At 34.2% G+C, this 14,692-nt stretch overlaps 1 protein-coding gene across 6 annotated transcripts in view; it reads left to right on the top strand.

Moving 5' to 3' along the window:
- The window catches only part of NR2C2 (nuclear receptor subfamily 2 group C member 2), a 47,207-nt gene that overhangs the window by 30,970 nt on the left and 1,545 nt on the right, over positions 1 to 14,692 (top strand). For 5 of the 6 annotated variants that reach the window (XM_067303568.1, XM_067303565.1, XM_067303570.1 and 2 more), the window contains 3 exons: positions 892 to 1,029; positions 2,588 to 2,693; positions 4,888 to 5,379. In XM_067303568.1, coding sequence (XP_067159669.1) covers positions 892 to 1,029; positions 2,588 to 2,693; positions 4,888 to 5,062 — 419 coding nt within the window. In that variant the 3' untranslated portion in view covers positions 5,063 to 5,379. Of the gene's footprint in view, positions 1 to 891; positions 1,030 to 2,587; positions 2,694 to 4,887; positions 5,380 to 14,692 lie in introns of those variants that run through there. The other variant, XM_067303569.1, reaches the window with a different exon arrangement.

Raw genomic sequence — 14,692 nt, 5'->3', positions numbered from 1 at the left:
ATGGAATAAAATTATTTTAATGTTTTTCTCAGTAAAAAAAAGTCTTATTCCTTGTGATTTGACTTATCTCTGAAGTTAAATAGTAGTAGTTATATATTCAGAGTTTTGTTTTAACATAATCTCTAGAGTTTTTTCTTTCTTTGTCTAGTCTAAAGATACACAGAGAGGGGAAGATATGTTTACCAAATTAGAATTCTCTCCCTTCCTCATTTAGCAGCTAATAATACTTAATTTTAGCTTACCCAAAAATAAAAAAAGATTTTTAAATCAACATTTTGAGAAATAATATGAAGCCAACATTAAAAAAAAAGATATTTCAAAAGATCGGAGAATCTGTTTATATGTATTTAAGTGAATATTCCCTTTCAGAAGGAAAGACTATTTACCACAGTGAATGAAAAATTCACTTCTAAAAGTACAAATATAGGAAAAGTAGCACTGTCATTACTGCTATAGCATTCACTTCTGTAGAAGTTAACTGAATGCTGATTGAAGTTAATATTAAAATTGCATGATAGAATGTGTTTTGTGCTTTTGTTCATTCCCAAAATCACACTATCCATTTGTAGAATAATTCATGATAATTTGAGAGTCTCTGTTCAGAACAGTGCATCACTGGAATAACATTGGTGTTGCAGATTATGCTGTACTGGCAAAATTATGCCGAAGAGTTAACATTCTGTTTGCTAGCCCTGTGTCTGACAGCCTTATAAATCTTCACTCCCCTAATCATTCCGCCATCCTCATAGTATTCTTAAGTGGTTTTAAGAAATCAAATGACACAAAATACTTTAAAATGTCGCTTGGCCTGTTTTATAAAAGAAAGGATGTTGATTAATATATCAGATGTACTTGAGCTCACTTAAAAAGTAAGCAATGTCTTTTTTTTAGATAAGCTTTCTGGAGACAGAATAAAGCAAGTCATGGAACACATCTGGAAACTTCAGGAGTTCTGTAACAGCATGGCCAAGCTTGATATTGATGGATATGAATATGCATACCTTAAAGCTATAGTCCTCTTTAGCCCTGGTAAGAAATTTAGTAACTCTATCTTTTTAAATAATGAGCTACATATGTTAATTTTCTAGCATTTGTTTTTTAAAGAGACTACTATCCTGGGATCAGACTGTTCTGTTAAGCTGTTGATACAAATACCTGGTTGTTCCATAATGATTTATCATGAACAGTATGCATTTTAAAAATAACTTTGGAGCAACATGTCCAGACTACCTATAGCTCGATTATATCAGTTATTTTCTGTACACCTACTTTAGAAGACTAGATTCTCAGTCCTCTCCTTCCCTAGCTAAGCTTCCCTACTTAAGCAGCTGAGAAGCTATCAGTAATCAGTTACCAGGGATATGTATTAGCACTGTTAGTGAATTAAATGTCAAGAAAGATTAGAGAAAATACATTCTCAAAGTGACAAAAGGAAATTGGCTTCAATGTTAGTATTTTTAAAAGACTTGTAAGACGGATAGAAGATGAAAGACAAGCAGAAAATATACTGTATTTTATATGGAGCTTCCACTAAATCTAAGAAAGTAAATGTAAACAGGCTGCCTCCCATTTATTAAAAAATGACAGCAGATTAACTAAAATATGGTCAGCAGTGTTTATGAAATATGAGGATTTACTCAAAGAAGATACTTGATTTTCTGCAGTGATAAGGTAAGGATATAAAAGAAATGTGAGGCAAGAGTCTTTTTGGGCGAGGGAGGAGAAATGTTCCTAGAACTCTGAAAGTTTACCTTAAAACTGCTGACATTGAATGAAAGGGAAGCTCTCACTCAGAAAGGTAAATTATTTACTTTAAGTCAAGTATGTTACCACTTTAACAAATTATCAAGAAAAGGAATATTTTGTAATGTTTCTTTTTGCATATATATTATTTTCTTTTTATAATAAAACTTAATTAGAAGATTTTGGTGTCCTGAAACTTTGCTTTTGGAAATTTCTTGCAGATTGTATCATTAGATTTAGGTTTAACATGAGTTTTATTCTAGTCTGCGGAGAGGGAAATTCTCCAAACTTGGGCTAGCTCCCTGCCCTTTCAAGGGAAGAGCTCCTTGAACACAACAATGAAGATACTTTGGCATAGTCAGATACGTGGTATTTTCTGGTTTTTTTCTGATTGTGTGACTATCTTTGAGGAGCTGAGTCAGTTAGAGTTAGAACATGGAATAGACTTGAGAAGGTCAGAAAGTTGACCTGTCAAGGGAAAGAAACCTAGAGATTGCTCAATCTGTATAGTTAGTCAAAATCACAGAGTGAAAAATTTAAATAAGCAGGGTTAGAAACATAAATTGGGAGCGTCATTGCCTGCTGCCTGGTGTATACCTACAGGATTGATCTTTTCCTGCTTTCCTATGGATGCAGCCAGCTATTGAGAAAAAAGTGAGTATGTTAATTCTGAAGCCAGGAAGTAAATGTTCGATTTAATGATTTCCTTTATGCAGCTAATGTATTAAATATCATAACATAAGATAAATATTTAAATGAAAATAAACATGAGAATCTTGTGACTACATATATTTCACAATGTATAGGGAAACAATCGACAAACAGAAATGTTTTGTTTCTTTAGATCACCCTGGTCTGACCAGTTCAACCCAAATAGAAAAATTCCAGGAGAAGGCACAGATGGAATTGCAGGACTATGTACAAAAAACCTATCCAGAAGATACTTATAGGTATTTATTGTCTATAGTACCCAAAATAATGTTATGGGCTGTAGCTGGCAAAAGTACAAAACAGCATCCTGACATGAAAATGTCCTTTTTGACATCTGTTCTTTTTTGACAGTTGAGGTAAAAGAACTAGAACCTTGTTCATAAAAGCAAGCAGGTTCATTTAAATAGAGCAAGAAACAAGAAGTTTAGCTTCTTCCATTTAAATTAAACTGTACTTTGTTCTTTTTTTTTCCTTTGAGTTTCATTTCCATGTTTAGAAAAGCAGACAGACAGAGTTTAATAGAAGTCTTAAGAATAACTGCCTCACACATCTTTCTTTTAATTAAAATGATGCCTCCTTTTTCAAGTTAGAGTTGTCAAAGAGGTTCTGAGATAATAAAATGCGACTTTAGTCCTTTTAATGTTTGTCAAGTTACATACGTAGAAAGCTATTAAAACTGTCAGTTTATAAACCATTGAAAACTAAGGATTACATGTGGGGAACAGTAACCAAGTCTCTTAAGCTTCTGTTTATAAGAAATTCTCACTTCCTGCTCCCCCCCCCCCTTTTTTTTTTTATTTCTAAGGATTTCCCTTTGAAAGTATCTAATTTGTTTGGTCAGCTCTCATCTGTTCTTTTTTATTATTTGCCAGAAATAATTATCCTTTTTTTCTAATCTCCTCCATCAAAACTCATTACTTTATTTTTAAACTTCAACATAATGATTCTCAGTGCCACAAGGGAAATTCTAAGCACTCTCTAGTAACCTATCCTAGAATTTATTTCTTTTCCTGTGAAAGTTACCCCCTTGTGGAAGAAGCATGCAATCTCTTACACTTAAACAAGGGTTGAGGGTAGTGTAACTTTTTTTAAGGAGGGGAAAAAATAAAGTTAACACTGGGTCAAGAGATGGGGCATCAGGATTCCCAGTTATGTATCTACAGCCACTCTGGTAGATATGGTGCATCAATACTTGATCACTTATCCAGTCTTTATACTGGAGTGGAGATGGGAATCTCTGCTTCAGAAATATGCTCAGATACCACATTCTTCTTCCATATGCAATTTAATTATTCTGGCTTTGTGCAAGAGAGCAAGAAAATTTCTACCATAAAAAAAAATACAGGATTTGTTCTATATACTTACTGTTCTTAATAATGATTCAAGGAAGAAAATCAGAGTCACAGCCCAAACACTCTTCTGGATTTTCATCGATATTGTTTATTCCCCTATGCTCACCCATAGATGAATTTAGAGTACAAATCTGATTATTTCTGAGCAGCTGAATGCTGACACAAATTGAGATTGAAGCAAAAGTGTTAATGTTTTCACAAAAATGGTGGCATGGCTTGAATCTTTTTGCAATTTTCCCCTAATGTTTACGAAAGGTAGTATGTTAGCAGAAAGAGCTTACCTACTTTTTCCATAGATATTCAAGCATTCTTCAGAGGTCTCTGTTCATCATTGCCTAAAGTTTGCTATTACTTGCCTCCAGTTCAGGAAATTCATTTATTTTGGCATTTGTGGTGTATATCTGCCATATAAACACAACAGATATATTTCCAAAATTGTTCTATATTTAAAATGCATTAAAAGCCCAGAAGTGCAATATGATCATTTCTTTATATTGCATGTCTGTTAACATTCTAATACATAAAAACACACAATATTTGGAAATATATAAGAATAACAGCAGGTCCTTCCAAATTCCTTTTCTCATTAGAAGCAGATTCCCTTATTTTCTTTTATACATACTCAGTCCCCTTTTGCTATCTGGTTTGTCATTAAGTTGCTAAGCAACTGAGAATTATACTGTTCATGATTTAAGTTCTAATTAAGAATTTTGCTCTTAAAATTGTGTAAATGTATTCATTGGTATGAATATTATTAGTCTCAACATGGTCCTGAACTATGAAGTTCTTCCAGAGCTGGGAATTTCAGAAGCAGAGCAGGAGAACTGTATGTTTGTACGTACACATTATAATGTTAATGTCCTTTTCACTGGAGAACCACTAAGAAAGATGGAGGCTTTTAATTTCACTTGCAGGATAGAAAAGTAAGCATTCTTTTCATAGTAGCTAAATTAACTTTAATTGCCTCTTTACTCCCCTTCATGAGTTATGATAATAATAAATGCAGATCCAATTCTTTAGCCACATGGTATTTTAAATTTGTATTATATGTATTTATAATCCACTGAACTTCTTTTTTCAGGCTAGCCCGGATTCTAGTTCGCCTGCCAGCACTTAGGCTGATGAGCTCTAGCATTACTGAGGAACTATTTTTTACTGGTCTCATTGGGAATGTTCCAATTGACAGCATAATCCCCTACATTCTCAAAATGGAAACAGCAGAATATAATGGTCAAATAACGGGCACATCTGCATAGTGGGAACAATACAATTTGATGGATCAAAGTAATTTTCACAAAAATATACAATTAAGAGAGAGAAGTTAAAAGAATAACAGTTTGGTATGTACAGGTATTTCCAACTTGTTACTTAGTTTCCTATCAGATTTCTTCTCATCTGTCTGCTGACTTTGACAAAATTTAAGCAGCTTTTAAATGACCTGCTATTAGGACCTTTTCTGCCATAAGGAATATTTTTGATGCCTTTCATTCAAAAGGCTATAGATTACTGAACATACTTTTAACATGCTTTGTATTTAGAAATTATCGGTGGTTAAAAATAGAGTTTTATAATATCAGAGATTAGTAATGAAATTACTTTAAAAGTAAAAAGAACAATATGTATATATTTAAAAATGTCCTTGGAATTAATATCTAATAATTGCCAGGGTATAATATTAGCACTTTGTAAGCACTTCTTGTCAAAGCGATAATGTCATCAACATCCTGCTTATGAGTAGGGAAAATGAAAAAATTGTGTATGTCCGTAGTAAAAATGCTAGTGATTTCTGAGAAAATGTAGAATGCTACAGGAGACAATCATTTATTCTGCAAAAAGTCACTTGTTCTTATGTTATGCATTAAATAATGTGGATTCTTAAATCAGATTTCCACATTATATGGCACTATATTAAATTAGTGCAGCTGTGATTAAAAGCATGATATAAGCATAGTGACTGTAACATGCTACAGAAATTACCCAAACTAGAAGACAGAATTTGAGTTTCTTGCCACAGTTACAATGAAATATTCAGATTCCTTAAAGTTTCTCCTCAGCCTGACACTGATGTTTACACAGTCCTGACAAATATTCTGATAGGATGCCTTTCGATTGTGGGGAAAATCAGTCATTAGTTGGAAGAACAGTCATTTTCAAGTAGAGCTGTGTGATGCTCTTTGAGTACACTTTGTGTATTTCCAAATATGCTCCTCCTCTCTGTACTTATCATCCAGCCAAAGTTACAATTTAAAACCTAAAATGTTTAGAACCTCTAGCTGTCAGCAAGAGTATGTTATAAAGCTTTCCCTCCCCTTCCTTTCCTGGGGACTGAGTACTCCTCCTTTTGCAAAGCTCTCAACCTTCCCAAGACTCAGTTTGAAACTGAGGTATAGTTGTGATTTATATTCAGTCCCGTATGATTGCAGATAATGACTGATATAGCATGGAGTTATAAAATGAACTTCTTTTTAAATTGTTTTGAGTAGTGAGCCATCAACACATTTTCTTGTTCTGACCATTACCTGCTAGCATTGCTTTCATTTTAGTATAATTTATTAATATTCAAATTAGTGTTTTAAACAATCTTTTTTTTTCTTTTAAGTCCCAACAATTATACCTTCATCAGATTTTGGCTTATTAGATACATTAATTATTTTAATGATTTCTATGCCAGAGGTATTTTCTACTTGTATATTTTTACGTGACAAAAATCTAATGATAAATTCAGCACTTTTGATTTACTTCTGATACTAACATTGATTTAGAAGCACCAATGAGGTTGGTGTTTGTGTCTTTTAAAGGTCTGAATTGTAGCCAAAAGACCTTAAGCAACTTTTGATGAGGCTCCTAATGTAGTAATGTCGTTCTCATTAGGAGGCTCACATTTGTAACACTCATTGTGACATGGAAGGCTATGTAATTTTAGCTTCTGGATGCATTAAAAATTTTTTTATCATCCCCATAGTTATAGCATTCAGAAATTTCTGTTCTCAAGAGGGTGTTACAAAGAGTCCAATATAAATGCAGAGATCTGTGATGTTGCACTTTCTTTTCTCTGAGCTTTTGCTATAGCAAGTGAAATTGTTATATTTTTAATGTGAAAAAAAGGCCTGCACGCTGAACGTTAAGTCAGCTGGAATGCAGAATGTGGTACTAGCTGTTGTATTGCAGCGTCACTTCTTGTGTGATTGTGTCAGCACCTCGGATGCAAAGTCCCTGTTTTAAGGGTATAGAACTTAAAAATTAATTGTGGCTTTAACAACAAAGAAGTACCTACGTTGGAAAGAGTTGTGGCCATTTTTGTTAAAAACGAAAGTGACATCATGGGTTACATCGTTGTTGTTCTAAAAATAGTATACATCGAACTGTTGTGGTATTTTTAATTGCAAAAGTGAGAAGATTATGTTAATTTGCTTTTACTATTTTGTAAAAAATTATTTAAGCAGCTAAGTAAGTGTTGTTAATGAGAAGTGAAATATTCCTTAACACAAAATATACTAGTAATTGGAATCATTTTTTTCCAAATTTTATTACACACCTGAAGGCTTTTCATGACAAACATCATTGGGCTTAAACTTTTCAAGTAAAAGGGTCCCAGTTCCTGTGCAAAAAAAATTTCCTGAATTTTTCTTACTTGTCCTGTGAAAATAATTAAGAGAAACAAAGCCCACTGGATTTTGGGGGAGGACAGAGGGATTGCATGGAATAAAACTTAACATGTATGCATTATATTTGTAAATCAAAAAGGTAAATTTCATGCAGCTCTGTTAACAAGCAAACTGCGCTCCCTACAAATACAAGGCCACGTGATGATATCCCTGATAGGTGTCTGCTAGTCCTTTACTCTGCAAATTGTTCCCTGGACTTCAATATTATTTCACCTAGGGTAAAATGATACTTTTTGTAAATGAGGTATCGCAAAGGCAAACCATATCTAGGATTTATTTCTTTAAATGTCATGAATGCATTTAATAGATCGGTATTACCACCTGACATCTATAAAGCCTCTCTCTGTGTAGCATCTTCAGCATGAATTTCTGGGTTACGTTAGTGAGAGCCAAGCTAATTTAGTCCTCATGCCAATAGCAAAACAGTGCTATTTTGATTCAGAAAGTAACAGTTTGGATTGTAGAAATTTTGACAGCAAATGGTAGATCCCACAGCTTAAGAAACATTCAGAATCTGAAATGTTTTGAGTATTTGAATGTAAGCTATAAATAATAAGACAGATGTGAATAATAACACTTCTTTCTCACATGCTGCTTGAGGGCTGCCATAAAATTGAGTCAAAGATTTGGCATGCTATTGAGGGACACTGAAAGAAATCACTTAATCACTGTCATATTAAAATTATAAACCATATTCTCCAACGCAATAGGGCTCCTTTACACTAAATTTTAAGTGCAATCTAGCAGTGAAGCTATTTTAACTGTTTTAAAGAAATCTTTCTTCCTCTCCTCCACCTACCATTAATAAGAGATGGATGTCCCAGAGGCACAGAACTGATGTAGGGGTTCTTTCTGCCCTCAGTTTAAGTGTTGGTATGATAGCAGTGGAAAAGGTATAACTAAGGAAAATGTGCTTCACCAAGTTGTTCTTGGCCTATGATGATCTTTGGCATTATTTTCAGCCACTTCTGGTGATCGGGCTTTCAGGCCATCCTAACGTAATGAAGGTAGAATCGCCTACACAGTATGGCTGAGGCTCAAGTGAGTTTTAAACTATCTTTGCACACCATTTATCTAATTTGCAGTTTGGCTGCACCATAAATTCTGAATCCATGTAATCCCCCTATGTTACTAAATAGAAGTGGATATCATTACTGCAAAAAATACTACATGACTAATGTAGTTCATGTCATTTATGAGGTTTCCCCCACCTCCAGTGACTGGAAAACGGTAACAGACTAATCTCACTAAGTTGCTTTTTATGAGTTACACTTTATTTCTTTTTTTGCAAGTGCAAAGTTCTGCTTGTGAGCATGGAACAGGATTATTTTTTGTTTATTTTAACAAAACTATTGAAACAGATTTTTTTGGTTTTAAGTATGGAAAAGGCTTGTTTTCATAAAGGCCAGACTTGTGTTTACAGAACTAGGAGCCAAAGAACCATAGTCTGAGGGTGATTCTAAGAAAAGTGACATCTTACTGAAGCTCTACTTAGTGCCTAAAATTTATACTCTCCAGCATTTTCTAGGTCCTGTTTCTGCTGCTCTTAAAATTAAAATATTTTAACTTGGTAGAAAAATAGTGATAAACCATCTGATTAGATCTATCTGAACTTGAGTGCATGTGTACATCAGTAATAATTCAGACCAATGTCAGAATTCTGTACTGGCTGAAACTGTGGCGTGAAGGGGGTGATAATGAGCAAATAGAAGTGCATGATCCATTTGTTTTCCAACTCTTTTGAGAAGGAATTGGATTAGGATCTTGCAGATGCATAGGAATAATGATTGATAACTGTATAGGGACATTTTGGGTTAGCTCTGTACTAGTGCTTTTTATTGCATTTGTGTTGGGGCAAAAAGGCAAACAGTTCCTTTAATTTACTCACATACGACTTATAAGACACAGAACTAAGACTACATGCAAAAGTCATGTTTTTTCTGCTCATTTACATTGGTTGTAAATTAGATCTAATGCTTTTGGTGATGGTGGAACTATTCTCATGTGAAAGTGGTAGGAGAGGAAAGAGAATCAACTCCAAGAATTTTAAGAAAGCCTGAGAAGAGAACATACCAGCCCATATTTTAGCTGCCTCAAAATGTTAGATCATTAAGGAGCTTTAGATTTCAGAGCGCTCTGAGGCAGAAAACTATTGTTGGTCACTGTTTATTACTTGGTATCACTTAGTAAAAGTCTGTTTTCACTATCATTTCTGAAACATGGGGACCACAGAGCAGCCATAAGGCCTCCAGCGAGTAGCACTGACTCAAGGAGATTCCTGTCCTGAAAACAGTTGGCCTCTGCATTGTCTTTATAGCACCCTTCGGCAAAGGGCATATTCAGAGGTGTGATAGGGAGAAAAATGTTGTAGCTGAGGCTTCCAGGCCAAACCAGTCTCCTGAGGGCTTATTCTAAGCGTATTTCTTCTTTGGCAGTGACTGTAAAACACTTAAATGTTTTCATTGTTCAGAATTTTTACAGGATTCCTGAATGATGTTGTGCAAGACACTAAATATGCCAGTATATGCTCCTGCCCACTAAAAAGGAAGAGGGTAGTTAGGATCCTTCCCTGATTACCTGTCATTTGATTAGTAAAGGATAATTTAAAAAAGCACCATGTAACATGAGTGGCAATGGTATCAGGGTAGAGTTTAGCCAAGAAAGAAGAACTTACCAGGGTGAGGATACCACCAAACAAGCAGTGATCAAAGGAGCCTTCTGCAAAAACAGCAGCAGTGAGGGGCCCTGTCTGAATTGGGTGATGAGAGCAGTAGAAGTGGCAAGTCGATCAAGCATACACTTCTAGCAAACATTTTAACAAACTAGACTCTGTGAGCTCTGATAGTTTCACTGTCCAGTTCCACAGCATGTAGTTACTATGGCTGCAGCTGCTGCTGACTGTAGTTTCTTTGGGATGCCTATACATTATGTAAGGAATCAGCTATTGGTGATATGAATGCTGCTTAATGATGAAAGACCAGGTGCATCAGCAAATACCTGCAGGATCACATCCCCCAGAAAAAAGAGTTTTTTTTTTTTTAATGTTCTTTGCTCTTTTATTTGAAATCCTTCCCCTCTCTTTCACTTACTATTTAGAGAGCAGAAGCAGGGTAGATTTGTGTCCCATCCTGTTCACCCCCAAAAAAGAGCAGAAATACTGGGAGGAGAGCAACAAGTAGACTCCTATCTGTCCCAGTAGTTTGCCACACTTGCCATAAACAGAACAGCTGCTGTGATGGTTTGCTTTGATATGTATGGACCTGCGGTTCTGGCAGCACACATCATCTGCTGTCCCAGAAGTATCCAAGTAGACTCAACAAAAGGAGGTCACGTTCGCTCTACAGAGGAGGTGAAGGGGCAGGGAAAGGACAAATTAGCAGCAGCTACTGGATCTGGATGGACAAAAAAAAGGATAAAAAAACAGCTTTATGTGAAAGTTACCAAGAGGGCATGACAAAAGGGAGCAAAATTAAAACAATTACTTTTTGCCCCTTTTAATTCTAAAGTTGCTGGGTCATTTTAACAGTAAACTCCCTTGGTTTAAGTTCAGGCTTAGTGTTTGACTACAGATGCCATAATTCCTCTTATTAAATTATGATACAATCCTACTTCTGCTGCAGTTAATGATATCAACATTAAATCTGAAATTTGTGCAAAAAAAAAAATTATACTGAAGTTGCAAGTCACATTCTCCTTAAATTTTAAATTCTCTAAGTCTAAATATATTAGTCTTGGAAAACATCAAACCCCAGAATTATCTTATTACGAGCTTTTTGTTGTGAAGTCATGCTAAGTTTATCATGGATAATGCTGTCATAATGTTTCATAGCTCCCATAGCATGTTTTATCCTGTGAGTTACAGAAATGCTTTGAAAATAGCTTATTATTAAAATCATGTCTTTCTTCCTCTCCTGTTTTTAAAGGCTTTGACAGATTTTTATATGTCTTTATTTTGTGCCTCCCACCACTGTGCATTTCTGCATGTTCAATACTAGAACTCACTCAAGCAGCTAATGCATATGTACATAGTTGTATGTATGTGTGTATGAATGTATATGTGTTTATATCTGTCTAAATATATTATGTACAGTGTATAGAAAGTGTGTAGTGTATGTATATATGTACAGATATGTAGCCATGTATTCATACCGTTCTACATGTTAAAGCTTTTCATTGATTTGCTAATCCAGAGCTTCCTAGTTTTCATATCTTGGCCCAAATTAAGTCCTTGCTTAACAGGTGCATCCCCGTGAACTTCAGAGCTTTGCACCTTTTTCTAAACCTATCTTGAATTTGGTATTTTGTGTTCAGTACTGACAAATATATTCCATGACATTTGAGGCTTTTAGATTATTCCCTTTACCTTTTCTCATTTGATCTGTAGAAGTCAACCAGTGAAGAGCTAACAGAACCTATAATGCCAATGTTAAATAAATAAATTTAATACAGTCCACATTCATAAATAGAATATTACTTCCACATTCTCAATATACACTCATTCTCTTCCAGCCGCCTTAGATAAGTTTTTTGTAAAGTTTTATTTCACAGTGAAACTTGGTAAGTGGATTGTTTTAAGTCTTCAGCAGTGGCTAATTAGAAGAACAAATTGCTCTGTATTGTTGAACTGTAGCACACAGAACAGAATGCAATGGATGCCATTTTAAAAATCACTAGTCATATTACCATAACAATAACGTGAAACCAGGCTGTTAATTAAACTATGTCCTCTGTTTAATGAAACAATTACATTCCTGCTAGTGGTAGTTAAATAAGAAGATGATCTTCATAAATAGTTTAATTTGTTATGAGCATCAAGACTTTCTTAGAATTTTCACAGTGCGTTTCAATTGTATATCTACCTGATTCAAGTTTCATTTATTCTTTAGTTCAAACATCTGAATTTTCTCCCATCTGAAAAGACTTTATTCTTTTTCCAAATTTAGTTTTTGATTTTGATGAAACATCTGAGCCACTGATACCTATTTCTAATATTATTAAGGCTTCATCCTCTTCCCATCTTTTTTCCAAGTCTAGTTTTTATTTCCTAAATTATGTTTTTCCTTTCTCATCAACTTGAAAACTTGCCAGTAGGATTCATTTTCCAAAGTTATTCTCTCTATTCTGTAGCTTAAAGAAAACAAAGCTGGTTAGTTTGTTTAGTTGTAAGGATAACATCCATTTTCACATTTTCTCCTTTCCTGAAACTGCAGTCTGTGCATGAAGCTTCCTTTATTCACAGTGGGAGCTAGGCACATGGAGCATTCATAAAATCAGACTTGCAGTAAGACAAATTTATACATAGGGAGTATTCAACATTTAAATTATCAAAATATAAGCAGTTCTTGTTCCTTTTCCCTTCTGACCACTTGGAGTTACATAGGGAAGCCTTCTGTAAAAGTAGTAATAATAACCTCAGGAAAAAAGTATTTTATGGGAGTAGTTCAGCATGTCTGTTTCTGTCACATTAAGAAGGTGATATGGTGTTTTCTGAGCATTTATTTCCACCTGTTGGACTCAATGTGGCAAAGACTTGTGTATGTTTAAGCAGATGAGCAGACACCAATTAAAATAATGTCAGCTTCTTGCATGCTTAAAGGAGAAGCAGAAGTCTCTTACAGAGATAGACCCTTTGGTTGTAAAGTCTTTGCTATGAAGAATGCTAAGAACGTTCTCTGTTTCTTGCAATATTGTTTAGTAAGCATTTGTAAGCTTTTGTTTTAAATATAGAACCTGTAAAACACCCATCTTTAAAATTTCAAGCCTTATTTCTGAGGTCTTCAGCAGGAAACCCTTGTTTAAATTAAGGGCAGGAATTCCTGGAACAGAACAGTCCTTCATTGGTGTCAGTGACAATCAATACTGTTTGAATAATATTTGTTAAAAGCAGAGTGGAAACCCAAATGTCTTATAATGTTATTGTACTGCAGTAACATTTTTTAAGATTGAGAAATGAACTGGGGTAGAGGTCATAGAATCTATTTAAAAATTCAACTGTGAATTTAGAAAATGAACATATTTTGAGATTGTGAACTTGTTTATATACACATTTGAATTATTTATATTTGAGTGCGTTTTGTGCTTCACAATACAAGTGGGAATAAAGGGTATGTTGTAATATTCTACAGCAAATGTGGAATGTGAAATCAACTCTATTTGATCACAGAAAGATAAAGTCTAAGAACCATGTCTATTGTCAGGTATCTAACACCTGTGAATAATTGGTTTCTTGTACTTTTTTAAATGATCTTAGATAAATGAAGCAGGTACAGGCCCATTTTAAAATGTTTTTGATGATCGTGGGTTAAAAGTAGGACTGAATAAAATTCAAATAAAATGGCTATTCTTTCGGAAGAAAACATATTACTTGCATAACTTTAATTCCATGTATGATAAAATATATATGCAATATGTGGGAATATTTTTTATAATTCCTCTGTACTCCAAAATACATTGTAAGCCAGTGTTCAAACAGTTCTATAACTGAAAAACTGCACATTGTGTGAGTGTTGTATGTATTTGGCATACCAGAAAGTTTTGAGCTCCTGCAAAAATATCCCATTTTTTATAAAGGGAATTATCAACCTTAATTCCTCGGGGTATTTTCTGGAAGTCTCTGTTCATCATCATTTAGAAAACTATTGTTTATGTAATTGTATTTTAATTTCAGGTTTAAAACCTCACAGAAGTTATTCATTTCTCACAGCTTCTTTTGTGAAATCAGCATTGTATGTGTGAGTGCATTTAAAAATAATAGCATGTTCTTTTTTTTAATCTGAATTTTATATCTAATCAGTGTCTTCAGTCATGAAGAGGAATTTGCATTGTTGTGTTTGTATATAGAGTATTGCAGTGCATGATTTAGCTTATGCATTTTATTAAATGCTGTTTAAATGTGGCATTATATTGTTGTGGCTTAATACTACTACCTAAATGAGGTTTATACTATTAAAGTGAATTACAAATATAAATGCATTCTTGATTTTTATTTTGAAGTTCATTTCATTTCTTCTTGAACATTCGGTGTCCAAGCCAAATACATAATTTACTATCTTTCAAGGAGAAACAGTATTTTCCCTTCACTATTTTATTAGTGATTTAACTAGCTCTAATACAAGAAGATAAATCCCCTGAACCCTACTAATACCAGGGAGCTACTTGTATGAACAAGTTGAGAAGGATTTTTTCCTGAAGGTTTTCATTCATCTTTTTTAGCCTTCTGTT

Source organism: Apteryx mantelli, chromosome 12, assembly GCF_036417845.1.
Source record: "Apteryx mantelli isolate bAptMan1 chromosome 12, bAptMan1.hap1, whole genome shotgun sequence".
In the NCBI taxonomy this organism is placed as follows: Eukaryota; Metazoa; Chordata; class Aves; order Apterygiformes; family Apterygidae; genus Apteryx; species Apteryx mantelli.
This window is presented reverse-complemented; position numbering and strand designations above follow the sequence as displayed.